Source organism: Emys orbicularis, chromosome 2 (genome assembly GCF_028017835.1).
Source record: "Emys orbicularis isolate rEmyOrb1 chromosome 2, rEmyOrb1.hap1, whole genome shotgun sequence".
NCBI lineage: Eukaryota > Metazoa > Chordata > Testudines > Emydidae > Emys > Emys orbicularis.
The window spans coordinates 235,124,534-235,152,436 of NC_088684.1; the positions used below are offsets into that span (position 1 = coordinate 235,124,534).

General features: G+C 44.3%; 1 protein-coding gene across 1 annotated transcript; it reads right to left on the reverse strand.

Annotated features, from left to right (window-relative positions):
• Window positions 1-5,433: 5,433 nt before the first annotated feature.
• FAM221A (family with sequence similarity 221 member A) lies at window positions 5,434-27,824 on the reverse strand. Its single transcript, XM_065399853.1, has 7 exons — window positions 27,760-27,824; window positions 24,419-24,592; window positions 23,571-23,761; window positions 20,151-20,357; window positions 10,408-10,518; window positions 9,561-9,649; window positions 5,434-5,547 (listed from the first exon to the last, which is right to left on the reverse strand). The coding sequence occupies exons 1-7, from the start codon at window positions 27,822-27,824 to the stop codon at window positions 5,434-5,436; spliced, it is 951 nt and encodes a 316-aa protein (XP_065255925.1).
• Window positions 27,825-27,903: the final 79 nt, after the last annotated feature.

Sequence of the window (27,903 nt, forward strand, 5' to 3'; positions counted from 1 at the left end):
CAGCGCTGGGAGCCGTGCTCCCAGCACTAGTAGTTACTCTCCTCATGGGGATGGTTTTTTTACAGTGCTGGGAGAGCTCTCTCCCAGCGCTGTTGCCGTGACTACACAACCACATTAAAGCGCTGCCGTGGCAGCGCTTTAATGTTGGTAGTGAAGACATACCCTTAGTTTGCAATACCCACTTTGAAGATTAAATTTAGTGTCTTTCCCTATTTTTCCTTTTTAAATTACAAATTGTTTCCTTCCCCCAATTTCTAGTGAGCCTAAAATGAACATAGGTTTCAGAGTGGTAGCCGTGTTAGTCTGTATCAGCAAAAACAATGAGGAGTCCTTGTGGCACGTGACATGTGCTGTATATATATACTGCTTACTGTATTTTTCACTCCATGCATCTGATGAAGTGGGTTTTAGCCCACGAAAGCTTATGCCCAAATAAATTTGTTAGTCTCTAAGGTGCCACAAGGACTCATCGTTGTTTTTAAAATGAACATGTAACTTCATGTTTACTTCAAAGTTTCTGCATTAGCATAGCATATGTTGTAGTGCTTGTTCATTAGATAACACTGTGCTAGAATCAACAGGGGGAGCTCAAATTCATCTTTAGAAGTCCCATATAAAAGCTAGCTATTTTTATTTTAAAAATTCTCAGCAGCAGAGATTTTTAATATATATTTATATTTAAAATTAAATGGATATGGGCTATCCTATTATGCATTTTAATAAATTTAATAAGTGTTTTAGCTAAACAGATTGACATACTTAATACACATATATATATGTCATAGCTCTGCATGGCATTGTACAGAGAAAATAAATACACATCTCCTGCCTCAAGGAGCTCACAATCTAAACTGGGTAAGGTCTGATACAGGAAAACCCATTTAGCCAGGGGGAGGTTTTCCACAAAACAAGATTAAATAGTTGCTGGTTTTCATGCAGTACATATTTTGTCCCTTCTTTCTTAATTTATATTTGATTAGTTTGGCAGGAGCATGATGGTCATTTTGGGGAGGCTGTAGGACATAAAGGCTCAAGGAGGATAATAGTGGTGTAGAGAAAGGTCGGGAAAAAACACAGAGGTGAGTGTATTAGAAGGATACAAAACAGGCAAGAAGGGAAGCAGAATTAGCTGAATGCAGAGCCTGAGGTGAGAGAAGAATATATGTTGGCAGGGACAGAGCTTGCAGAAGCTTGAGAGTGAGGAAAATAAATTTGAATTTGATGTGGAAGATGTGAAGCCAGTGAAGGGAGCAGTGTCTGTGTCTTTTAAGAAAATATTAAAACTCCAGTGTTAATACTACAACCCCAATGAGTAGAAAGTTAGGAACAAGAAGAATTCTAAGTCCACATATAAAGAAGCAAGTATGTAATGGAAGTCTGAGGATATGATGTGGTGTATAATGTATATTTTACCTGCTGTCCTAATGCTCTGATTCAGCAAAGCACTTAAGCATGTGTTTGCTGGATCAAAGCCTAAATGAAAAATTTTAGAAGTCTCTAAAAACCATCATTTTCTACTACACATGACACATCTTCTACTACAAAGGTGAGATCCATGCAGCAATATTTGAGAGCTTAGATAGTATGTCAAGCTACTTTGATAAAAAGTAACAATTTTATTTGAAAGAACCAGAATCACCAAATATTTTTAAATTAATTTCATCAATACTTTAATACAGCAGTGTTAATATTGAGAAACTAGAAAATATGTGTGTGCAATAAACACCATGAAAATACCCTTAAATATAATGATAAACAATTCTGTATTACAAAAACTCCTTTGTTTCATTAATCTTCATGGATTCTTTGATAGCAGCGGACCTTTAACTTTCTGTTTAGCAGCCTTCTCCTTTTTCAGCTGTATTAAAGAAAAACAGCAATGGTCCAAGCACTAGTGTGTCAACAAATGAATACAATGCCGTACAAATTAAACTACTACTTTATAATAGAAATCTAGGTACTTACCTGGCCCTCAACACCACAGTACCTCACAAATATGAGTTTATCCTCATACCCATTAGATGAAGAGGAATTCTATTAACACCATTTTACAGATGTGGAACACAGACCAAAAGACTAACTAGCATGCTCAAGGTCACAAAGGAAGTCTAGGCAACTCTCCTGAGTTCTTGGTTGGTGCTTTAACCACAAGATCATTCTTCCTCCCAATTGATTTTCCCTTCACTAGTTTCTTACTGCATGCTTTGATTTGCCAAAATATGTACCTGACTACCATTTTTTATTGTGGATTTATATTCATCCCACTGCAATTTCAGTGTGGCAACTCATTCAATTATTTTACATGTATATACCATAGCTTTGGAAGTCAGTAATTGGTCTACAGCACTCACGGGAGTGTGATTCATGAGTACATTAAACATTATTTCGAATAATTGTATTGAGAAGGTGTGTGGATCTTTAGTGTATCAAGGTTCACTGCACTGCCTTGAGAGACTGGGGGGGGAAAGAAATCAAAGAGGGGCTGGGGAGATTTAAAGCAACATATTTAACCTGTGTCCCTTTTGTAATTTTATTGTATACTTGAAGTGGAGTGTCTTGTTTTGGTAGGGTTCTTTTAATATTTGTTAAATAAATACACCTGTTACTATGTGTTTACACTAGACAAGACAAGGTCAAAGAAATATACCTTGCACTTGGAATGGAAAGTGGTGAGATTTGTGATGGTCTTTAGCTCCTGGGGGAGTTCATTCCAGACTCAGACCACTCCTGAAGAAAGTTATATCTCCCGCACAGATGAGTTTTACTCTTATTGTTGAGAGTTCCATTGTGCCAGAGAAGTGAAATTGTCCACCATTGTCTTCATCCCAGAGCATTTGACAGTCTTTTAGGTATCCTGGGCTGAGGTCATGGAGCACTTTGAAAATAAGAACTGAGACCTTGAACTCAACTCAAAATTCTATGGGAAGCCAGTGTAGAGAGCAGAGGACAAGTGTGATATGCTCACAGTGGCCTGTGTTGCTGAGGAGACTAGCTGCAGCGTTTTGTACTAGCTGGAGTTTTCTAAGTGTGAAAGTTTCATGTTCAGGTATATTACATTACTGTAGTCCAGCGAAGTCCACCGGGATGGGAAAGAGTCTCCTAGCCAACCCGTGATAGGGTTAAAGTGGCTAAGCAGACCAATTAACTGCCCAGGCTGCACCCAGAAAAGGAAACAGGGAGCAGGTCACTAATTGGAAATGGGCTCAGCTGGGCAGGAACAGGAGAAGCTTATATAAAGCCCAGAAGCTGTGAACAATAAGAGGTTTCAAGGACGTAGTCTATAGTCACTCCCTGGGCGGAGGGCGCTTGGGCTGGCAAACCCAGAAAAAGGGGGAAGCCAGATAAGTAGGAAGAAGCTAAGGGAAATAGCAGTAAGGGGTTGGACCATACAGACCTTGGCTGCTTGTTATAGGGCAATGGTTCTCAGCCAGGGGTATGTACATCCCTGGAGGTATGCAAAGGTCTTCCGCGGGGACTCATCTAGTTATTTGCCTACTTTTACAACAGGCTACAAAAAAAAGCACTAGTAAAATCAGTACAGACTAAAATTTCATAGACAATATATTGCTTATACTGCTTTATATACTATACATTGAAATGTAAGTACAATATTTATATTCCAATTAATTTATTTTATAATTATAAGGTAAAAATAAGAAAGTAAGCAATTTTTCAGTAATAGTGTGCTGTGACACATTTGTATTTTGATGTCTGATTTTGTAAGCAAGTAGTTTTTAAGTGAGGTGAAACTCAGGGGTATGCAAGACAGATCAGACACCTGAAAGGGGGTACAGTAGCCTGGAAAGGTTGAGAGCCACTCTTATAGGGTCCCTGGGCTGGAATCCGGAGTAGAGAGTGGGCCTGGGTTCCCCTTCCAGCCACTAGGAAGTGGCACAGGGCATTGGAGACACCAGTCAGACAGCTGGTCTGGAAGGACTTTGATTTCCTTGGAAGGGGAGGACCTTAGTGACCTGGCTGGAGGGCCCAGCCACGAACAGGAAGCTGCAGCTCTGAGAGCAAGATGGGCTGCAGAGTGAAAGAGACGACAGGCAGAGACACTGCCAGAGGAGAGCAGCGCCTGGCAAGAACCAATCTCTAGAGCTGCCAGCAGGAGGTGCCACGTGCGGTGAGTGGATCCCATGACACAACCAGACACAGCTGAAAGTGTTACTTGTGGTGACTGCTGTGATGTGAGGGCTCAGTGTCAACAAAGAATCCAAGAGTACTCCTAGACTACAGACTGAATTGACCAATTGTGGCTATGAACCTTCAGCCAAAAGACATGGCATAGTAGCTGCAAACACCTCAAAATACTTCCCTCTGCCTACCAGCATCATCTCTGTTTTGCTTGGACTCAGCTGTTCATAGAATATCAGGGTTACAAGGGACCTCAGGAGGTCATCTGGTCCAACCCCCTGCTTAAAGCAGGCCCAATCCCCAGACAAATTTTTACCCCAGTTCCCTAAATGGGCCCCCTCAAGGATTGAACTCCCAACCCTGGGTTTAGCAGGCCAATGCTCAAACCGCTGAGCTAACCCTCCCCCCTTCTTCATCTATTAACTGATCTTGTCTAACCACTCGGCCACCTTGTGGGAGTGGTTTGGTCGTATGTGATGAAGGATAGGTAGAGCTGTGTGTCACCTGCATATTGCTGGCACTTGAGTCCATGTCATCTGACCAGTTCACCTAGTGGTTGCATGAGATGTTGAAAAAGGTCAGAGAGAGCACTGATCCTTGTGGAACTCAAACCATTTTAGTGCATTGCCCAGGACTCCTGTTTCTCTCAGGTGAGACAGCAGTACCTCATGGTCAACAGTGTTGAATGCTGCAATGGATGAGAATGGATGTCTGTCTTCTATCACTGACAGCAGGAGATCATCCATCAGTGCTACCAATGCAGTTTCAATTCTGTGTTCTGGCTTGAATTCAGATTGTGCCAGGTCTAGAGTGTTAGTTTCTGTTAGATGAATTTGTAGTTGGGCCCTTTGCTAGTTTCTCTGAGTTTGCTCAGGAACGGGAGGGTTATGTGTGATAGCTGGCTAGTACTGGGTTGGCCAGCATGGGTTTCTTCAATGTTGGTCAGACTATTCTGTGTTTGAAGGCGGAAGGGAAGATTCCTTCTCTGAATGAGGCTGTGATGCTTGTAAACCAAGTGCCAGCTCTTGCAAAGTCTGTAGATGTCAGCTGAGTACTGAGAAATTCATAGCTGGAAACCAGACCAGCTCACCTATATGCTAATATTGTTCTAGATAGGTGTTAGACTTGTAAGGATGTGTTTAGATGCTATAAAATGACTAAGTTGCTGCATGCATAAACATTACAATTGCAATGTCTGTATACCATGCTACAAGGTAAAATATAAGTTTGTTTTATAACTTTAAAAATCACTGCTCCAAACTTGTGAACTCACATGGGGAGAGTGGCTCCCCCAGTTCATCCAGGAGGGCTATCAAAGTTGTGGGCCATTGTAGGACAAAAGCTTTGTTGATTGCCCCATCCACCCATGGAGAAGCACATGCAGAAGGCATCATCCCATGAGTTGGAATGCTGCAAGAGGGAAATAAAGATAGTTGACATGGAACCATAGGCTGAAGTCATTTGTGTATACATGTTACCTGCTTTAACCTGTAAATAATTCTCTCATTTCTTTTTCCTAGTTAATAAATCCTCTGTAAATTTACTATGGGATTAGCTACCAGCATTGTCTTTGGTGTCTAAGGTACAAATTGATTTGGGGTAAGTGACTGCTCACAACCTAAATGTTTTATGATTTCTGGTGTAAGTGATCATTTATCACTAAATTCAGGTTGCCTGGGTGGCAAGATAGATTGGAGAGCCCAAGGGGATGGTCTGTGACTCCATGGTAAGACTGTTACAGTGATCCAGGAGTTCACATTTGTTACTGGATTGGTAAAATCTAATTATAATACATACCACTAGTTTGGGATATCTGCCCTGCTTTTGTCAGTTTGTCTGCCCTGAGGCTGGCACTCAGTTGTGTACCACTCTAGACAGCATGACCGAAGCATTGGCTATTTCACTCAGGAGTGGCACTAGTTGTGAATCTGACCTATGCCCTTTCTGGCTTGTGAAAGAGTCATGAACAAGTCTTGGATCAGGACTCCTTTAGGGTGTCCAGAACTTCTTGATGAGTCTATGTACTGAATTCTGAGAATGCAGCTGGTTCTTGGTTAGTGAGTGCAGGCAGAGCAGATGCATGCTGTTTGAGAAGACTTCCTGAATGTGCGTGATCTTTTCAGTGAAGTAGGATGATAAGTTTTTTGCGGTGCTTGGTGTTCTTGGCTCTGATACAGGTTGTAAGCATTCAGGATTGAAGGTGGGGTGGGATTTGGCAGCCTCAAAGAAAGCTGATAGGAAGGCTCTCTCGGCTTGTAATGCAGCCTCAGTATAGACTTTGAGGAATTTGTTTCATCCTGTCGGAATCAGTCTTTGTATTCTGCCATCAGCACTTGAGTTTCCACCCTCTCTCTTCATCCGGCACAGGGTGTCAGAAAATCAAGATAATCTGTGTGGGCAATGTGGAGAAGGGGCTATTTGGGGGCAAACATGTCAATGGCAGAGGCCAGTGTAGAATGATAATGATTGACCAGGTCCTTGATTCCTCACCCCGTGGGCGGGGTACTGTTATCCTTTAGCAGGCTTTGGAATTCGTTGGAGTACGAGTTAGCTATGTGAGTAAGGCCCTGTGTTTTCTGTTTTTGTTTCAAATTTCCTGGAAATTCATCAATGTTCATTACAAAAAATGGGTGAAAATCAGTGCAAAAAATGAATTTGCAGTTTTCTGTGTAAATATCTCTCTCCTCTTTTCTACTGTTTTTGTGTTTTTAACCTCCAAAACAGCCCTTATGTTTTGAAACATAGTCGAATTCAATTTTTCATTTTTGACTAATTTTGGCATGAAAAGTAGTTCACTAACTTATTTGCTTTGAATGCTATAAACATCCATGCTATCTGTAGAACAGGTAATATATATGTGATGTGCGTGGGATTGACAGCAGTACATACATCAGCACTCAAGTCATTCCAGTACTTCTGATCCATCCCCCCCACTCTGGAAAAAGAGATGGTGGATCAGAAACCAGGGACACCCATGGTTACCGTGCCACCATCTCACCTTCCAGAGAGGAGAGGTGGGAAGTTCTGGCCCTTCCAATATTTGGGGGGGGAATTACTTTTGTAAAACCTGGAATTTTTTGGTAAAAACTGAAAACAAAAGGGCCAAAGATGACCTATGAAAGTGCTAGGGAGACAAGTGAGGTGATGAGTTTTGGGGGGGTTGTATCTGCGGCCTTGTTAGTATCAATATAGAAATCTCCCAGGACAAGTAGTCTGGGGTATTTCACCACCACTGCCAATCACATGCCAGTGAGCTCCTTCATGAACCCTTTTCTGCAGTGGTTGTAAATAAGCATAAAATCTATACATACACACACTCACACACAAGCTTTGCTCTGGTTTTGACTGTCAGATGAATGAATTCAAATGAAGTTGTCTTATCTGTGGCTCCTCTCTTGCATTTGACATTTGCAAAGAAAATGAATGGAGTACCAACTGGCCTTTTGTCCTTTCTAGGTCAGAGGTGTACCAAGTATCCTGGGAGAATGCAGTTGGCTAGTATAGGACTTGCTCTGTCATCCAGCCAGGTCTTGGTGATGCAGGCTATATCAGGTGCCTCATTACTGACGAGGTCATGTATTGTTTGTTAGTGGCAGGTCTTGCATTGATCAACATCAGCTTTAGTTTGTGATGCCTTGTGCTGTCTGTTTCTGGCCGGTGGACTATGTAGTGTAGTGGACCTGTGCAGCATACAGGCGTGTTATGTCTGGAATCTAGCTTCTTATTTTTGCTTTCCTGTTTTCTTGGACAGGTCCTCCCAATTTGAACTGTGATAGGTAATGAAGTAAATGTTGCCATGGGATGTTCCAAGTGAAGGAACGGTTGTCTGGTTCACCAGTTGCCATAGGAAAGATAGCTCTGTTGGATATATTTTGGAGCTGTAACTTGTCTGAGTCCTGGGAAGGGGTAGAGCTGGAGCAGTGTGTTCCTGGAGCAGTGGTGGGTATGCTGGAAGCATGGTGGCATAACAGGAATGGAAATTGTAATAAATGATAATAATAGGACTGAGCCCAGCAAGAGGAAGTGTCAATGGCATCAGACATCCATTTCCTTTAAATAAACTGTCTGTGTTGTAATGACACCCCTGTTGCTCTTACCTGCTTTGGAAGGGAGATGTAGAGGATGAGAAATAGCACTTACCTTTTAGTCTTGTCTGAGTAACAGCTGAAAAGTGGCCTCCTGGCCAGCATGTGGAGAAGTGTCTAGAGGAGCTGGGCTGGGGCTCCTTCCTTTTAAAAGAACAAATCCTTTAGGCTGCCTCATTCCTGGTGACGGTTCCTGAGCTGAGGGCGGGATTGGGAGAGGAGTCACAGCCTCACTTTAATCTTTTGAAAATTAAAGGAAATTTTCTGAAAAGTAATAAGTGACCGAAGGTACTCCCCTGCTGTTTCTGCTGGTGCTGGTTGTGTGTGGGGCCAGCTAGAGATGGACCCCACTGCTGCCACTGGTGCTGGATCCCCATTGGGAAGATGAAGATTGTCAAAAAAGTGAGTAAGGCACCCTGCAAAGACGTACAAGCTTAAAGTTATGCACACGGGTAAGTAGTCCTGTTGTGGGACTACTCATGTGCTCAAGAAAAAGCATATGCCTCAGTCTTTGCAGGATTGGATCAAATATCTGAAATTCTTACAGCCTCTTCACCAAGGAAAAGAAAATACTGGAAAAAGTCTTAAAACTTAGTAGTAATGCTATATCTATAAACTATTACATTTGCAAAATTTGTAGCACATTTCTTCTTTATTTTTGTAATGTTTCTCAAGAAAAGATTCAGAGTTTCAAAGACCAGTTCTGACAGAAACAGACACCACCTGATGCAAGAAACGAGCATAACATTAGGCTTTATTAAAACTAGGTAAGTGAAATATTACTTTATAGAGGAATTGGTGAATGGGTAGAATTCCCTTTCGGCTAAGATGGTGGAGTTAAGTAATACTGAGTTAAACCAGAATCTGAATGACTACATATAAATTAAAGGGGTATTAAGAAGTTTTGTGCCTGAGAGTAGCAGTCCATGCTTTCCTGGGTATCCGAAGGGGGTTTGTTTTGTTTTTACACAGTTTCTCCTAGTTGTCCAAAACAATTGCTGAGTTTTTTCTTTCTGTGATTGTTTGGTATTTTGGTGCAGTTATGCTTTTGCTTTCCTCTGGCCAAAGCAAGTTAAGTTTTTTAATTACATCTGCCTGATCTAGGTGGGAAGGTCACTGAACTATTCCAGATATGATTGGCCTATGGACCTACACTATTAGGTCACTATGTTGTAACCCTCATTTTGAAATGCTAATACACTTTTTCAGGATCAGAATAGCAGTTAAAGCAATGTGAACCATTGTAGGCAAGTTCAATTTTAATTTTATCCACCTTAAATTGAGCCACTTTATTTTTAAGGAACATGTCTGTATTAAGCTCTAAATACAATGACTTACCCGTTCCTGGTACTGTTTTTCAAAGTAAGCCATGTCATCTTCTTCAGAACTCCTTAAATTAGAAACTTGCTTTGCTGCACTAGAACCACCTGAAAAAACAAAACAAAACAAATGTCTATTAAAAATACTTGTTTTATTGATTTCAATATGCTTTATATTTGGAAAAAGATTTTCAAATAAATTTCAGTCTGCACAAGGGAGAAGTGCCCTATTTTACTTAAAAGCAATACCTCCAGCCAAGTAAGCAGCACTGTTAACTAGGTCTGGAATGAAAAGACTGGTAATTTCTATAAGAGGCCTTAGAGGAGCTACATTGTGACTACCATCTTACTACCCACGGGACATAATTGGGCAGAAGTGACCTCACAGCTATGTCCATATAGGGAGAAAGCAGTTGCACAATATTACACTGAGTAAATACATACGAAGTGTGTGTTCAGATAATGATCTCTTACTGGGAAACAAAAACGGAGAGATGGTACTCCAGTGAATAGGTGATTCCATTATTAAGAAAGGAAACAGGTGCAGGGGGAGGGCATCAAAATCAAGAAAATCTAGTTTCATATTAAACTAATGGGAGAGAGATTCTCTGAAACAACAATGTAAAAACCCTTCTGTTTTGAAAACCTTCATTACAGAAAAGTTTGTATATTAATTACATACATCCCTCTTAGAGGAAATAATCTTAAATATTTGCTTTAGTTTTGAACTCTAATGTACACCTTTAAGCTTTCCTTAACTCATCAAAAAGTCAACATTATATAGTGCATTTATACTGAGTGAGAATAATAATACACCACAATTTAAAATAAAAAATAAAAAAATGGTCAGTTCATTTCATTACCACCTGTTAATTGTGAGCTGGCTTGTGCAGAACTGGAGGGGCCTTGGAATGCTTTTAGAAATGGATGGTCCATGCCACTACTAGGTGACTCTAGAAATTCAGCAGAGGGTGCCCCTAATAGAAAACATATTAGAAAAAAATTAGCTTCACAAGAAGCGTTAGGAGTCATACATGATGGAAACCAAACATATCTACCATTTAAAATAAATTATGCTGATATGTAGTAAACCACATGAAAAAATTACACATTGTGTATCATCCAGAATACCAGAAGAAAATAGGTGTGGTAAAAGAACCAAAGTATGGCTTGAAAAGAAATGAAATGGCTGAGCTCTTCTCTTCCAGTTGCTGTGACTGTACTATACGGTAACTACATTGCAGAAAGATCGTGGAGAACAGACCCAGAATTTAAAATATAATTAAATACCAACAGTATTTCAAAATAAGGACTCCTACATTCAAAACTATATTACAGGGGAATAGAGAGAATCAGAAGTTCTCTAAGAACCAGTGGTGTAAGATAACAACCCAGTTCTACATATGTCCAATTTTGTATACTGAGTATTAATTGTAGACTTGTAACAAATCAGCTTGAAATCCCACTATGAATTGTGCCTTACACTGGAAAAAAAATCATTGATCTGTACTTGTCAGGCTGAAAACTTAAAATGAATAATGTTAAGAGAAAATAGGAAGATACCCTAACATGTAACTGTTAATGGGGAATCATCAATGAATAGGAGTGTTTCTAATGTGGATCTGTTCTTGGCCCAATGTCATTCAACATCTTTACGAGTGACCTGGAAAAAATATATCAAATCATGGCTAGTAAACTTTGTAGATGACACAAAAAATGGTGGAATGGTAAACAGTGATAAGGATAAGTCAGTTATGCAGAGTGATCTGAATCATTTGGTAAACTGGTTTCATTCAAATAACATGCATTTCAGTATTGCCAAATGCAAAATCGGACATCTAAAGAATAAAGAATTAGATCACACATGCAGGATCTTGGAAAGAAGTGCTTCTGACGAGGACTTATACTTATGTGTTAGATAACCAAGTGGCACATGAGATCCCAATATAACTCTGTGGCTGAGAGGGTCAACTCAGTTCTTGAATATATAAACAATGGAATATCAAGTAGAAGTTTTCAGTGTCTTCACTGAATGTCAATGTCATTCAATCAGAATGTACTCTTCTGGATACAGAAATTAATGAATGAATTTCATAGAATCGTAGAACTGGAAGGGACCTCAAAGTCATCTAGTCCAGTCCCCGGCACTCAAGACAGGACTAAGTATTATCTAGACCATCCCTGACAGGTGTTTGTCCAACTTGCCTCCAAAATCCCCAATGATGGAGATTCCACAACCTCCCTAGGCAATTTGTTCCAGTGCTTAACCACTCTGACAGTTAGGAAGTTTTTCCTAATGTCCAACCTAAACCACCCTTGCTGCAATTTAAGCCCATTGCTTCTTCTATCCTCAGAGGTTAAGAACAATTTTTCTCCCTCCTCCTTGTAAGAATCTTTTAGGTACTTGAAAACTGTTATCATGTCCCCTCTCAGTCTTCTCTTCTCCAGACTAAACAAACCCAATTTTTACAATCTTCCCTCATATGTCATGTTTTCTAGACCTTTAATCATTTTTGTTGCTCTTCTCTGGACTTTCTCCAATTTGTCCACATCTTTCCTAAAATGTGGCACCCAGCACTGGACACAATACTCCAGTTGAGGTCTAATCAGCGCAGAGTAGAGCAAAAGAATTACTTTTCATGTCTTGCTTACAATACTCCTGCTAATACATCCAAGAATGTTTGCCTTTTTTGCAACAGCATTACATTGTTGACTCATATTTAGCTTGTGATCCACTATGACCCCCCAGATCCCTTTCCGCAATACTCCTTCCTAGGCAGTCATGTCCCATTTTGTATGTGTGCAACTGACTGTTCCTTCCTAAGTGGAGTACTTTGCATTTGTCCTTATTGAATTTCATCCTATTTACTTCAGACCACTTCTCCAGTTTGTCCAGATCATTTTGAATTTTAATCCTATCCTCCAAAGCACTTGCAACTCCTCCCAGCTTGGTATCGTCCGCAAACTTTGTAAGTGTACTCTCTGTGCCATTATTTAAATCATTGATGAAGATATTGAACAGAACCGGACCAGAACCAATCCCTGCAGGACCCCACTTGTTATGCCCTTACAGCATGACTGTGAACCACTGATAACTCCTCTCTGGGAACGATTTTCCAACCAGTTCCACACCCACCTTATAGTAGCTCCATCTAGGTTGTATTTCCCGAGTTTGTTTATGAGACGGTCATGCAAGACATAATCAAAAGCCTTACTAAAGTCAAGATAGACCACATGTACCGCTTCACCCCCCCAGCCACAAGGCTTGTTACCCTGTCAAAGAAGGCTATCAGGTTGGTTTGACATGATTTGTTCTTGACAAATCCATGCTGACTGTTATTTATCACCTTATTATCTTCTAGGTGTTTGCAAACTGATTGCTTAATTATTTGCTCCATTATATTTCCAGGTATAGAAGTTAAGCTAACTGATCTGTAATTCCCCATGTTGTCCTTATTTCCCTTTTTATAGATGGGTACTATATTTGCCTTTTCCAGTCTCCTGTCTTCCACGACTTCTCAAAGATAATTGCTAATGGCTCAGATATCTCCTCAATCTACTCCTTGAGTATTCTAGGACGCATTTCATCAGGTCCTGGTGATTTGAAGACATCTAACTTGTCTAAGTAATTTTTTGACTTGTTCTTTCCCTATTTTAGACTCTGATCCTACCTCATTTTCACTGGCATTCACTGTTAGCTATCAAATTGCCACCAATCTTCTTGGTGAAAACCGAAACAAAGAAGTCATTAAGCACCTCTGCAATTTCCACATTTCTGTTATTGTCTTTCCCCCCTCATTGAGTAACGGGCTACTCTCTCCTTGGTCTTCCTCTTGCTTCTAATGTATTTGTAGAATGTTTTCTTGTTTCCTTTTATGTCCCTAGCTAGTTTGATCTCGTTTTGTGCCTTGGCTTTTCTAATTTTATCCCTACGTACACCTCTACCACGATATAACGCGACCCGATATAACACGGGTTCGCATATAGCGCGGTAACCCCGGGGCTCCGGCAGCGGGGCTCGGGCGGCGCTTTAAAGGGCCCGGGACTCTGGCTGCTGCGGGGAGCCCCGGGCCCTTTAAATCACCGCTGGAGCCCTGCCGCTGCTACCCCGGGATTGCGGCAGCGGGGCTCAGCCGATGATTTAAAGGGCCCGAGGCTCCGGCTGCTGCAGGGAGCCCCGGGCCCTTTAAATCACTGCTGGAGCCCTGCCACTGCTACCCCGGAGCTGCGGCAGCGGGGCTCAGTCGGTGATTTAAAAGGGCCCGGCGCTCCCCGCAGCGGCCGGAGCCCAGAGCTCTTTAAATCACTGCTGGAGCCCTGCCGCCGCTACCCCGATATAACGGGGTTTCACCTATAACGCAGTAGGGATTTTTGGCTCCCGAGGACTGCGTTATATCGGGGTATAGGTGTTTATATTCATCCTTTGTAATTTGACCAAGTTTCCACTTTTTGTAAGTCTCTTTTTTGAGTTTTAGATCATTGAAGATCTCCTGGTTAAGCCAGGGTGGTCTATTGCCATACTTCCTATCTTTCCTACGCAGTTGGATAGTTTGCTCTTGTGCCCTTAATAATGTCTCTTTGAAAAACTGCCAACAGTCTTAGGGTATGTCTACACTATGAAATTAGGTCAAATTTATAGAAGCCGGTTTTATAGAAATCGGTTGTATGCAGCCGATTGTGTGTGTCCCCACATAAAATGCTCTAAGTGCATGAAGTCGGTGGACCGCGTCCACAGTACCGAGGCTAGCGTCGACTTCCGGCGCATTGCACTATGGGTAGCTATCCCACAGTTCCCGCAGTCTCCGGCGCCCATTGGAATTATGGGTTGAGATCGCAATGCCCGAATGATGCAAAACAGTGCCGCGGGGGGTTCTGGGTACATTGCGTCAGGCCCCTCCCCCTCCGTCACAGCAACGGCAGACAATAGATTCGCGCCTTTTTACCTGGGTTACCTGTGCAGACAACATACCACGGCAAGCATGGAGCCCGCTCAGCTCAGCTCACCGTCACCATATGTCATCCGGGTGCCGGCAGACGTGGGACTGCATTGCTACACAGCAGCAGCAGCTAACTGCCTTTTGGTGGTAGACGGTGCAGCATGACTGGTAGCCTTCATCGGCGATCTGGGTGCTGGTAGCTGTGGGGCTGGCAGCCGTAGGGCTGCATTGCACCAGCCCCTTACCTTTTGCCTTTTGGCAGTAGATGGTTTATTACGACTGGTAACCGTCCTCGTCGGACAATGATGGCTATCAGTCATAGTATATTATTTTCTGCCAAGTATTGTCTGCTAAGCACCCAGAAGAGGCCGAGGGCGATCTGGGTGCTGGCAGACATGTGGCTGGCACACGTGGGGCTACATTGCTACACAGCAGCAACCCCTTGCCTTTTGGCAGTAAATAGTATATTATGATTGGTATCCGTCATCATCATACTGCCAAGCGGCCAGTATTTGCTGCCAAGCACCCAGAAAATGCCAAGGGCTATCAGTCATGCTGCACCGTCGTCTTAAGATGTAAAAAATAGATTTGTTCTGTATTCATTTCCTTCCCCCCTCCCTCCGTCAAATCAACGGCCCGCTAAACCCAGGCTTAGGAGTTCAATCTCTGGGGGGGGGGGCATTCTGTGTGACAGTTGTTTGTATTTCTCCCTGATGCACAGCCACCTTTCTTGATTTTAATTCCCTGTACCTGTACGCCATGTCGTCACTCGCCCCTCCCTCCCTCCCTCTTTCCCCTGGTCCTTCAGATACTAGTTTTGCGCCTTTTTTCAGACCAGACGCCATAGCTAGCACTGGGATCATGGAGCCCGCTCAGATCACCGCGGCAATTATGAGCACTATGAACACCACGCGCATTGTCCTGGAGTATATGCAGAGCCAGGACATGCCAAAGCAAAACCGGGACCAGCCGAGGAGGAGGCGATTGCAGCGCGGCGACGAGAGTGATGAGGAAATGGACATGGACCTAGACCTCTCACAAGGCACAGGCCCCAGCAATGTGGAAATCATGGTGTTCCTGGGGCAGGTTCATGCCGTGGAACGCCGATTCTGGGCCCGGGAAACAAGCACAGACTGGTGGGACCGCATCGTGCTGCAGGTGTGGGACGATTCCCAGTGGCTGCTAAACTTTCGCATGCGTAAGGGCACTTTCATGGAACTTTGTGACTTGCTTTCCCCTGCCCTGAAGCGCCAGAATACCAGGATGAGAGCAGCCCTCACAGTTGAGAAGCGAGTGGCAATAGCCCTGTGGAAGCTTGCAACGCCAGACAGCTACCGGTCAGTCGGGAATCAATTTGGAGTGGGCAAATCTACTGTGGGGGCTGCTGTGATCCAAGTTGCCAGGGCAATGAGAGACCTGGTGATATCAAGGGTAGTGACTCTGGGAAACATGCAGGACATAGTGGATGGCTTTGCTGCAATGGGATTCCCTAACTGGTGGGGCGATAGATGGAACCCATATCCCTATCTTGGCACCGGAGCACCAAGCCACCGAGTACATAAACCGCAAGGGGTACTTCTCAATGCTGCTGCAAGCCCTGGTGGATCACAAGGGACGTTTCACCGACATCAACGTGGGCTGGCCGGGAAGGGTACATGATGCTCGCGTCTTCAGGCACTCTGTTCTGTTTCGAAAGCTGGAGGAAGGGACTTTCTTCCCGGACCAGAAAATAACCGTTGGGGATGTTGAAATGCCTATCGTGATCCTTGGGGACCCAGCCTACCCCTTAATGCCATGGCTCATGAAGCCGTACACAGGCAGCCTGGACAGGAGTCAGGACCTGTTCAACTACAGGCTGAGCAAGTGCCGAATGGTGGTGGAATGTGCATTTGGGCGTTTAAAAGCGCGCTGGCGCAGCTTACTGACTCGCTCAGACCTTAGCGAAAAGAATATCCCCATTGTTATTGCTGCTTGCTGTGCGCTCCACAATATCTGTGAGAGTAAGGGGGAGACATTTATGGCGGGGTGGGAGGTAGAGGCAAATCGCCTGGCCGCTGATTACGCGCAGCCAGACACCAGGTCGGTTAGAGCAGCACAGCAGGGCGCGGTGCGCATCAGAGAAGCTTTGAAAACTAGTTTTGTAACTGGCCAGGCTACGGTGTGAAACTTCTGTTTGTTTCTCCTTGATGAAATCTCCGCCCCCCCACCCACCCGGTTAACTCTACTTCCCTGTAAACCAACCACCCCACCCTCCCCTACCCTCCCCCCTTCAAGCACCACTTGCAGAGGCAATGAAGTCATTGTTACTTCACATTCATGCATTCTTTATTAATTCAGCACACAACTAGGGGGATAATTGCAAAGGTAGCCCGGGATGGGTGGGGGAGGAGGGAAGGAAAAGGACACACTGCAGTTTAAAACTTTAAAACTTTAACACTTATTGCTCGGGAAATCATCTAGGGTGGAGTGACTGGGTGGCCGGAGGCCCCCCCACCGTGTTCTTGGGCGTCTGGGTGAGGAGGCAATGGGACTTGGGGAGGAGGGCTGTTGGTTACACAGGGGCTGTAGCGGCGGTCTCTGCTCCTGCTGCCTTTCCTGCAGCTCAACCATACGCAGGAGCATATCAGTTTGATGCTCCAGCAGCCGGAGCATCGACTCTTGCCTTCTGTGTGCAAGCTGACGCCACCTCTCCTCTTCAGCCCGCGATTCAGCACGCAACTTCTCCTCTTCAACCCGTGATTCAGCACGCCACCTCTCCTCTCGCTCATATTGGGCTTTTCTAAAATCAGTAATTGACTGCCTCCACGCATTCTGCTGTGCTCTGTCAGCGTGGGAGGCAGTCTGTAGTTCAGTAAACATTTCATCACGCGTCCTTCGCTTCCGCTTTCGAATATTCACTAGCCTCTGTGAAGGAGAAACATTTGCAGCTGGTGGAGGAGAAGGGAGAGGTGGTTAAAAAAGATACATTTTAGAGAACAATGGGTACACTCTTTCACGTTAGATTTTGCTGTTCACATCACACAGCACATGTGCTTTCGTTACAAGGTCGCATTTTTCCTCTTATATTGAGAGCCTGCAGGTTTGGTGTGAGAGATCACTCACGCAGTGCCAGGCCACAGATTTCAGGTTGCAGGCAGCCATGGTAAGACAGTCTTTTGGCTTTTTTAACCTTGTTAACATGTGGGGGTGGTTTAAAACAGTACTGCTCTCATTAACCATACCAAGCACCCGTTGGGTTGGCCATTTAAAATGGGTTTGCAATGTAAAAGGAGGGGCTGCGGTTTCAGGGTTAACATGCAGCACAAACCCAACTAACTCCCCTCCCCCACACACCCAATTCTCTGGGATGGTCACTTCACCCCTCCCCCCCACCGCGTGGTTAACAGCGGGGAATATTTCTGTTCAGCAGAGCAGGAAGGGGCACCTCTGATTGTCCCCTTAATAAAATCGCCCCATTTCAACCAGGTGACCGTGAATGATATCACTCTCCTGAGGATAACAAAGAGCGATAAGGAATGGATGTTGTCTGCATGCCAGCAAACACCGGGACCATACGCTGCCATGCTTTGTTATGCAATGATTCCAGCCTACGTGCTACTGGCCTGGCGTGGTAAAGTGTCCTACCATGGCGGACGGGATAAGGCAGCCCTCCCCAGAAACCTTTTGCAAAGGCTTTGGGAGTACATGAAGGAGAGCTTTCTGGAGATGTCCCTGGAGGATTTCCGCTCCATCCCCATACACGTTAACAGACTTTTCCAGTAGCTGTACTGGCCGCGATTGCCAGGGCAAATTAATCATTAATCATTAAACACGCTTGCTTTTAAACCATGTGTAATATTTACAAAGGTACACTCACCAGAGGTCCCCTGTGTGCCCACAGGGTCTTGGGTGAGTTCGGGGGTTACTGGTTCCAGGTCCAGGGTGATAAACATATCCTGGCTGTTGGGGAAACCGGTTTCTCCGCTTCCTTGCTGCTGTGAGCTATCTATATTATCTCCATCCTCATCTTCCTCGTCCCCCGAACCCGCTTCCCTGTGTGTTTCTCCAGTGAGGGACTCATAGCACACGGTTGGGGTAGTGGTGGCTGCACCCCCTAGAATGGCATGCAGCTCCGCGTAGAAGCGGCATGTTTGCGGCTCAGCCCCAGACCTTCCGTTTGCTTCTCTGGCTTTGTGGTAGGCTTGCCTTAGCTCCTTAATTTTCACGCGGCACTGCTGTGCGTCCCTGTTATGGCCTCTGTCCTTCATGGCCTTGGAGACCTTTTCTAATATTTTGCCATTTCGTTTACTGCTTCGGAGTTCGGCCAGCACAGATTCATCTCCCCATATGGCGAGCAGATCCCGTACCTCCCGTTCGGTCCAGGCTGGAGCTCTTTTGCGATCCTGGGACTCCATCACGGTTACCTGTGCTGATGAGCTCTGCGTGGTCACCTGTGCTCTCCACGCTGAGCAAACAGGAAATGAAATTCAAACGTTCGCGGGGCTTTTCCTGTCTACCTGGCCAGTGCATCTGAGTTGAGAGTGCTGTCCAGAGCGGTCACAATGAAGCACTGTGGGATAGCTCCCGGAGGCCAATAACGTCGAATTCCGTCCACACTAACCCAATTCCGACCCCCTAAGGCCGATTTTATCGCTAATCCCCTCGTCGGAGGTGGTGTAAAGAAACCGGTTTAAAGGGCCCTTTAAGTCGAAAGAAAGGGCTTCGTCGTGTAAACGTGTCCAGGCTTAATTCGATTTAACGCGGCTAAAGTCGACCTAAACTCGTAGTGTAGACCAGGCCTTAGACTTGCTTCCCATGGGATCTTACTTACCAACTCCCTGAGTTTGCTAAAGTCTGCCTTCTTGAAATCCATTGTCTTTATTGTGCTGTTCTCCCTCCTGCCATTCCTTAGAATCATGAACTCTACCATTTCATGATCACTTTCACCCAAGTTGCTTTCCACTTTCAAATTCTCAACCAGTTCCTCCCTATTTGTCAAAATCAAATATAGAACAGCCTCCCCTGTAGTAGCTTTCTCCACCTTCTGAAATAAAAAAATGTCTCCAGTACATTCCAAGAACTTGTTGGATAATCTATGCCCTGCTGTTTTCCCAACAGATGTCTGGGTAGTTGAAGTCCCCCATCACCACCAAGTCCTGTGCTTTGGATGATTTTGTTAGTTGTTTAAAAAAAGTCTCATCCACCTCTTCTTCCTGGTTTGGTGGTCTGTAGTAGACCCCTATCATGACATCACCCTTGTTTTTACCCCTTTATGCTTACCCAGAGACATTCAACAAGTCTGTTTCTTATTTCTATCTCAACCTCAGTCCAAGTGTATACATTTTTAATATATAACGCAACACCTCCTCCCTTTTTTTCCTGCCATCCTTCCTGAGCAAGCTGTATCCTTCTATACCAATATTCCAGTCCTGCATATTATCCCACCAAGTCTCTGTGATGCCAACTATGTCATATCTTCTAATTTCTAGCTTCTTTTCTACAAGAAGTCAGAGGAGATTATCATAATGATCTCTTCTGGCCTTTAAATCTATGAAAAAAAAATCAGTGATTTGGAGTCCTCATCCTATGGGAAGGTTTAACTTGCCCTGAAATTTAATATTTCAACAAATTTTCAAATATGAAAATTAAATAGACAAAGGATCAAAATGTTATCTCAAGTCTCCTGCACTTACCTATTCCGCTGTCATCAAGTCTCATATAGCCTTCAGCCAGTGAACTAAAGCCAGTTAATCCTCCCATTGCAGCATAAGGAACATCTTGCCCCACAGGTTTTCCCTGGGCTAAGCGCTCTTGTTTAGTTTCCACAACCGTTTCATGCGCATATGTTGGCTGACCACACCCACAGGTAAAGCAGCTGTGAAATCCTGAACATTTGGAACCTAAATTAAAAATAAAAAGTATTCAGAGTGAGATGATAATGGAGGCTGTTCATTCATTATCACACACAGTAGAGAATTTCCCTAAATTGTTGCTTTCCCAAGCACTGCTGATTTCCTTCCATGTGTAAGTACCCAACCACACTTCCCATTTGGAAGCTCTACAAGAGAAAGGATGAACATGTGGTTAAATCATGGGACTCAGGAGATCTGAGTTCTATTCCTGGAATCAGTCCTAGACAAATCAAAGGATTGATTGTGCACTGTGCTCCCACAATTTATCAAACAATTTCAACAAGTTGGAGGCAGCTTCAGCTAAGGCAGGGGTGGGCAAACTACAGCCCGCAGGCTGTGTCCAGACCATCAGACCTTTTAATCTGGCCCTCGATCTCCCACCGGGGAGCAGGGTAGGGGGCTTTCCCTGCTTGTGCTGTGGCTCCACGTGGCTCCCGGAAGCAGCGGCATGTCTCCCCCCACCCCACCCTCCAGCTCCTACATGTCAGAGCAGCCAGGGGGCTCTGCACGCTACCCCTGCCCCAAGCACTGGCTCTGCAGCTCCCATTGGCTGGAACGGGCACCTGCGGACAGGGCAGCATACAGAGCTGCATGGCCGGAACCACGCCTCCATGTAGGAGCCAGAGGGAGGACATGCTGCTGCTTCTGGGAGCTGCGGGGGCGACGCCTGCAGATGGGGCAGCTCGCAGAGCCGCCTGGCTGCGCCTCCACATAGGAGCCGGACTCGGAGGGGGGACATGCTGCTGCTTCCAAGAGCTGCTTGAAGTAAGTGCTGCCCAGAGCCTGCACCTTTGGCCTCCCCCCACACCTCAACCCCCAGCCCAGAGCTCCCTCCTGCACCCTAAGCCCCTCACCCCCAGCCCAGAGCCTGTACCCCCTCCCACACTCCAACCCCCTGCCTCAGCCCAGAGCCCCCTCCCATACTCCAAACCCCTCTGCTCCACCCACAGCCCCCTCATCCCTGGCCCTACCCTGGAACCTGTACCCCCTCCCGCATCCCAACCCCCTGCCCCAGCCCAGAGCCCCCTCCTGCACCCTGAACTACTAATTTCTGGCCCAACCCCAGAGCCTGCACCCACAGCCGGAGCCCTTACCCCCTCCCACACCCCAACCCCCAATTTCATGAGCATTCATGGCCCACCACACAATTTCCATACCCAGATGTGGCCCTCAGGCCAAAAAGTTTGCCCACCCCTGAGCTAAGATAACAACTAGTGAGTGAGATCCACTGCTGTAATGCTCCCCCAGATGGCAGCAACCGTTCTGACTTCTTAACCTCCCTTGCCAATTGGCTCTAGCTGTTCTGTGGAATGGGCACAGAGTCACCCAGAAGCAGCAGCATACAGCCCAACATATGCCCAGCCAAGAAGGATTCATGTACCTAAATCAGAGTACAGAATGGTCCCATTGATCAGTCACAGGTCTGGGATTCTAGCAACCTGGGTTCACTTCCCAGCTCTGCCATAAACTCCCTGTGTGACCTTGGGAAAGTTATTTACAGGAATAGACTTTAAAGCCAGAAGGGACCATTGTGATCACGTAGGCTGACCTCCTGCACACTGCAGGCCACAGAACCTCACTCAGCCACTCCTGTAATAGACACATAACCTCTGACTGAGTTACTGAAGTCTTCAAATCATGATTTAAAGACTTCCAGTTACAGAGAATCCACCATTTATTCTAGTTTAAACCTGCAAGTGACCTGTACCCCATGCTGCAGAAGAAAGTGAAAACCCCCTGGGGTCTCTCCCAATCTGAAATTTTTTTCCCAACCCCCAAATTGGCTATCAGTTGGACTCTGAGCATGTCAGCAAGACCCACCAGCCAGACACCTGAGGAAAAAATTCTCTGTAGTAACTCAGAGCCCCCCATCTAGTGTCCCAACTCCACCATTGGGAATATTTGTACTAGCAGTCACTGATGGGCCATATGCCATTTTAGGCAGTCTCATTATAATGTCCCCTCCATAAACTTAAACCAGTTAGGGTTTTTTTCCTCACTGCTGCCCTTGGAAGGCTGTCCCAGACCTTGACTCCTCTAATGGTTAGAAACCTTCATCTAATTTCAAACCTAGACCTATTTATGGCCAGTTTATATCCATTTGTTCTTGTTTCAACATTGGTGCTCAACTTAAATAACTCCATTCCCTCTCTGATAGAGCAATCATATCTCCCTTCAGGCTTCATTTGGTTAGGCTAAACAAGCCAAACCCCTTGAGTCTCCTCTCCTAAGGTAGGTTTTCCATTCCTCTGATCATCGTAGTAATCCTCTGCACCTGTTTCAGTTTGAATTCATCTTTCTTAAACATGGGAGACCAGTGTTGTATATTATTCTGTTAGATATTATTCCCCATTCTGCAAGCAAAACTGGTTTATGAGATCCTTCCTGTATAAATTATTTCACATACTTCATGCAAGTATTTTACTAACAATCTAGAAATCTAGCTAAAAATATCCATCAATATATCATTTGAAGAGATCTAAAAGACAGAAAATCAGTACATAGTTTGCATCTGAAGAAGCGGGGTTTTACCCACGAAAGCTTATGCCCAAATAAATCTGTTAGTCTTTAAGGTGCCACCGGACTCCTTGTTGTTTTTGTGGATACAGACTAACATGGCTACCCCCTGATACTTGAGTACGTAGTTTAACTGCTGATGTTAATAATTCCTGGTTTAGGGCCAAATCCTAGTCCCACTAAAGTCAATAGCAAAACTTCCACTGAATTCAGTGATACCAGGATTTAACCATTAGTATGTTAAATCAGTGTTACTAATAATCTTGCATGGGCATGAAGTGCTATTTCCTGCTAAGTTTAGAAAATATACCTGTATTTAAAGCGTATGCTTCTTAAGTTAGCAGTAAAGAATACTGTATGTGTATTTATAGGAAACTAACTAAGGGTACGTCTACACTTACCTGCGGGTCCGACGGCAGGCAATCGGTGTTCTGGGATCGATTTTATCGCGACTTGTCTAGACGCGATAAATCGATCCCGGATCGATCCCGGAAGTGCTCGCCGTCGACGCCGGTACTCCAGCTCAGCGAGAGGAGTACGCGGAGTCGACGGGGGAGCCTGCCTGCAGCGTCTGGACCTGCGGTAAGTTCGGACTAAGGTACTTCGAATTCAGCTACGTTATTAACGTAGCTGAATTTGCGTACCTTAGTCTGAAGTGGGGGGGTAGTGTGGACCAGGCCTTACAGGAGTTACAGGAAAATCCAGGTGCTGCACTGTGCTGATCAGCAAAGTGCTTGCATCTACAACGAATGGGCTGAGTGCCATTTAGAGGGACATAGTGATAGGATTTGCACTGGCAACGGTTCACTCGACAGGGTACACAAATAGGACGATCTTTTGGAATCTCTTCATAATCTGTTTTGTGTTGTTTATACCTAAAAACAGAAAAAAATAAATTAGTACATATGCATATTGGCTATAACAATACCATTATAGTTCAAAGAGACAAGGTCGGTGAGGTACCAACACGGCTGCAGCAATACTGCAAACAATTATAGCTCAAAGTCATTTAGCATTTACCATTTAAAAATTTCTTTAAGGAATTTATAATTTAGATTTCAAGTTTAATGCAGAGATACATTTAGTTCTTCTACAAACAAAAAAAGTGCTCATTCTCACAAAAGATAATTTTCAATGCTGTGTGGGGTTTCAAGTGCTTTAAGTTATACCCTAGTGAAAAAATATGGCAGACCTTTAAATTTGATTTTTGGTGCCACTTCAAGTATATATTTTCAAAGCAGTATGTGGCGATCCACACAATAAATGTAAATATATCAGTAGCTTCAAAGCTCTAAACTCTTGAATTTATCTCTGACCACTTCAGTCTCTGATAGAATCACAGTTCCAAGCATAAACTGCATTTATGGAACACTATGGAATGATTTCTTTCGTCTCAAAAATGCTTCCTTAAATTACATCAATCTTTACATCCCTAGATTCTCAAGTTAGTAACTGTTATGACAGTGCTTTTTATAAGCACTTTATATTTTCTAAGTAAAAAGAAAGTTCAGCAGCAAGAAAAAAAACCTCACCTATGGGTACAAAAACAGTGTGTCTCCGGGCCCACAAGTTTACAGTCCATTCCAGTTGGTGATCTCCAGCTCACATACAATCTATTCTGTAATCGTATTGGTAACATTTTTCTTTTGTATTCTTCATATTGCTCTGGGGTAAAGAGTTTCCCTCTATCGTCATCACCTACAATTCTGCAACGTGTAATTGTTTCATAATATTTTAATTACATTTAACTTTCAGTAAAATCGAGGGAGGCAAAGGTAGGTTGCAATTCTGAAAATATATAATGATGCACCAGTAAACAACACTGAACATTATTTTATCTTCCATAATAGTACCCTAGAGATGGCCTTTGTAAGGAACTGTACTCAAGTTTTTAAACAAATGCTTATAAACTGGCTTTAATGGTATGAAAAGTGTCTCGAAGGATGGAGGCAAGCTACTGAGTTCCTTTTTACATTGAAGAAAATGGACTGCAAGTCAGGAGTGCTGGGGTCTTCCTAGCTCTGACTCAGACTTCCTGCATGACCTCTACAAGTCGCATCATCTCTCTATAGCAGAGGTCCCCAAACTGTGGGGCAAAACCCCCTAGGGGGGCATGGAGGAACGTTCAGTGGGGTGCGGTGGTGCCCAGGCCAGCTCCCACAGGGGGTGGAGAGGAAGCACCACACACCCCCAACTCTGTTCTGGCCCTGCCCCCAGCCACAGCCCCAGCTCCTGGCCTTGGCCTTAGCCTCAGCCTCACTGCAGCCCTGCACCTACCACAGCTCAGCTGCGGCTCCACCCCCGTCCCCAACCTTAGCCCCTCGCTGCGACTTTGTTCCTGACCCTGGCCCTGGCTCACTCCCAACCCCAGACCCACTCTAAGTCTCGCTCCCTTACCCCATCCACGTCTACCCACCTGCCCCAGGAGCCGTGACCCCACTCCCATCCCTGGCTCGGGGGGGAGGGGGAAGGTGCAGACAGGGGTAAGGAGGGCATGACCCTACAAAGTTCAGGGGCCACTGCTATATGGCTATGTCTTCACTCCAGAGTTATCTATACTTGAGTTAACTCTTCTGACGTTAACGGAGCTTGAATGAGAGCTGCTGCACCATGAAATAACACTCAAGTTGTATCGAATGGTGTATTAGCAGCACAAAGTTATTGTGTAAGCCAGTAGGTTTCAACCTTTCCAAACTACTGTACCCCTTTCAGAAGTCTTGATTTGCCTTGCATATCCCAAGTTTCACCTCACTTAAAAACTACTTGCTTACAAAATCAGACATTAAAATACACGTCACAGCACACTGACTGAAAAATTGCTTACTTTCTCATTTTGTCTATATTCAATTTTAGTTTGTACTGACTTTGGTGCTTTTTATGCAGCCTGTTGTAAAACTAGGCAAAGATCAAGATGCGTTGATGTGCCCCCTGGAAAACCTCTACGTACCCCCAGGGGTACACATAACCCGGTTGAGAAACACTGCTATAAACAGCTGATGAGCCGTGCTAACCAGAGCAGTAACCTACATCCCAACAGGCCAGCCAGCTTGAATTAACTATGCTCGAGTTACAGATTTGTGTATGTGTACAGGACTCAAGGGGCAACATTCAAGTTATAATTCTAGTTAACTCTGCAGTGAGGACAAGCCCTAAAAGGCCTTCGGTTTCCTCATTTGGATAACAGGAATAATACTTACCTGCCTCATGGAGTTTTTAAACTTAATTCATTCATGTTTATAAAATGCTATAAAAATCTATAGTATTATTATGATAAGTTGCATGTGTTAAGACTTTCTACAATAGATATAACATGGGCCTGTTTTTCAGTAAGCTACAGTGTGGATATACATATGCAAATTAACAATATATCAGTAACATACAATATCACAGTAATATGTGCTAATATATTTCATCAACACCTGATATCACAATTTATTGAAAGTTGCCCTCTTTTTTTAAAGCATTTTGAACGTATATGGATAAAAAGTATGATTACCTGCATCTTTCCTATTTTACTGAATGTTTTCTTAAGCTAGAAATAGTGTGCAAGCTATTGCATCATGTATGCCCACTAAAACAGAAGCTAAAACACTTTTGGTTTTTTTTTTAAGTTATTTTAACAAGATGCACCTATAGATTCTTATAAATGGGGACATTTTTATAATTGTCAAAATAAAATGTGTCAACTTGTATTTCCTGAAAAAAATAGTAGAACTGGCTTACTGTGCTCCCAAACTATTTCACAAAAGTTTACTCTTGGGCAGATGGCAGGCATACAAGCACGCCTGGGCAGGGGAAACAAACATAATTTCAACTCTCATATTTCAACTGAGATATAATATCTAAAAGATGAGTTTATACATGTCAACAGAAAAGGTACTTGCATGTCAAAATATTCAGAGACAAAGCTAGAAGACAAATATTAATAGAGCCATAACATCAGAGACAAAGGCATTGCATGGGGTAGTTGGAAGATTTCCCTCCCCCTGCCTTTGAAAAAGAAACATTTTTTAAAGTTCTAAAGTGTTCTGACATAGCTGCAGAACTCATGAAAACATTCTAGAGTCCTGGTGACTCCTAAACTTTCCTGAGCTCTCCTATCCGGAATTTCAATGAATAATAACTTAAAAATCAGCAGTAACATATTGCACAGTAGAAAAAGAAAGAAGTCTAACAGCAAAAGGTAGATAACATCAGGATTATAACTTCAGGTGGAGTATTAAATAACATTTTTATTTACAAAGCACTCCTCCCCTCTGCTAAGCAAGAAGCTTTGTTGCTTTGGTGTTTCCATGGAGGAAAAAAGCATTCTTCCCCTGTGTCTCAAAAAAACAAAACAAAAAAGATTCCAGGTTTCTAAAGATATTTGGGAGGGGACGGATTTGCATGAGAAAAGAACCTTTTCAGATCAAATATATTGGTATAATTTTGCATTGTGGCATCAGGTTCCCCGGGGTCTAACAGCAGAGGCTGACTTGGCTGAGAAATTACCCAACATTTTAATTTAGAGGATTCCCCTACCTGCATTCTCCAAAGCATCCCCGCCAGGGATTCACGTTTATTCTCTCGTAAAATGGTATTTCAGCTTTATTAAAGTGTTCCCCGAGGAGAGTAACTCCTGCTGCTTCAACCAGCATCCCCCCATCTCCAAAACAGGGGGTAGGGGAGAGAGAGACTAACCCCCCCTCCCCCCGCCCATCCCCTGGAGGGGCAGGAGAAAGACCCTGCGAACTACACAGCAGCCACCTGCGCCCCCATCCCTAGGACCGGGGGAGTGGCGGTGACCCACGCCTCAGCCAAACCAGGAAGGGCCTTAACATTATCCTCAGCCCCTAAGCTCAGTGCGGTTCCCCCAGTGCAGGCGGCCCCTCACCTCCGGTACTCCACGTACTCGTCCACCGCCGCCGCGCCCTCCGCCTGCACCCGCAGCCGCTCCATCCTTGCCGGTCTCCCAGGCCCGGGGGGCGCCTCGCAGCGCCGGCTTCCCGCACGGAAGCGCCTCCCTCCCAGCCGAGGG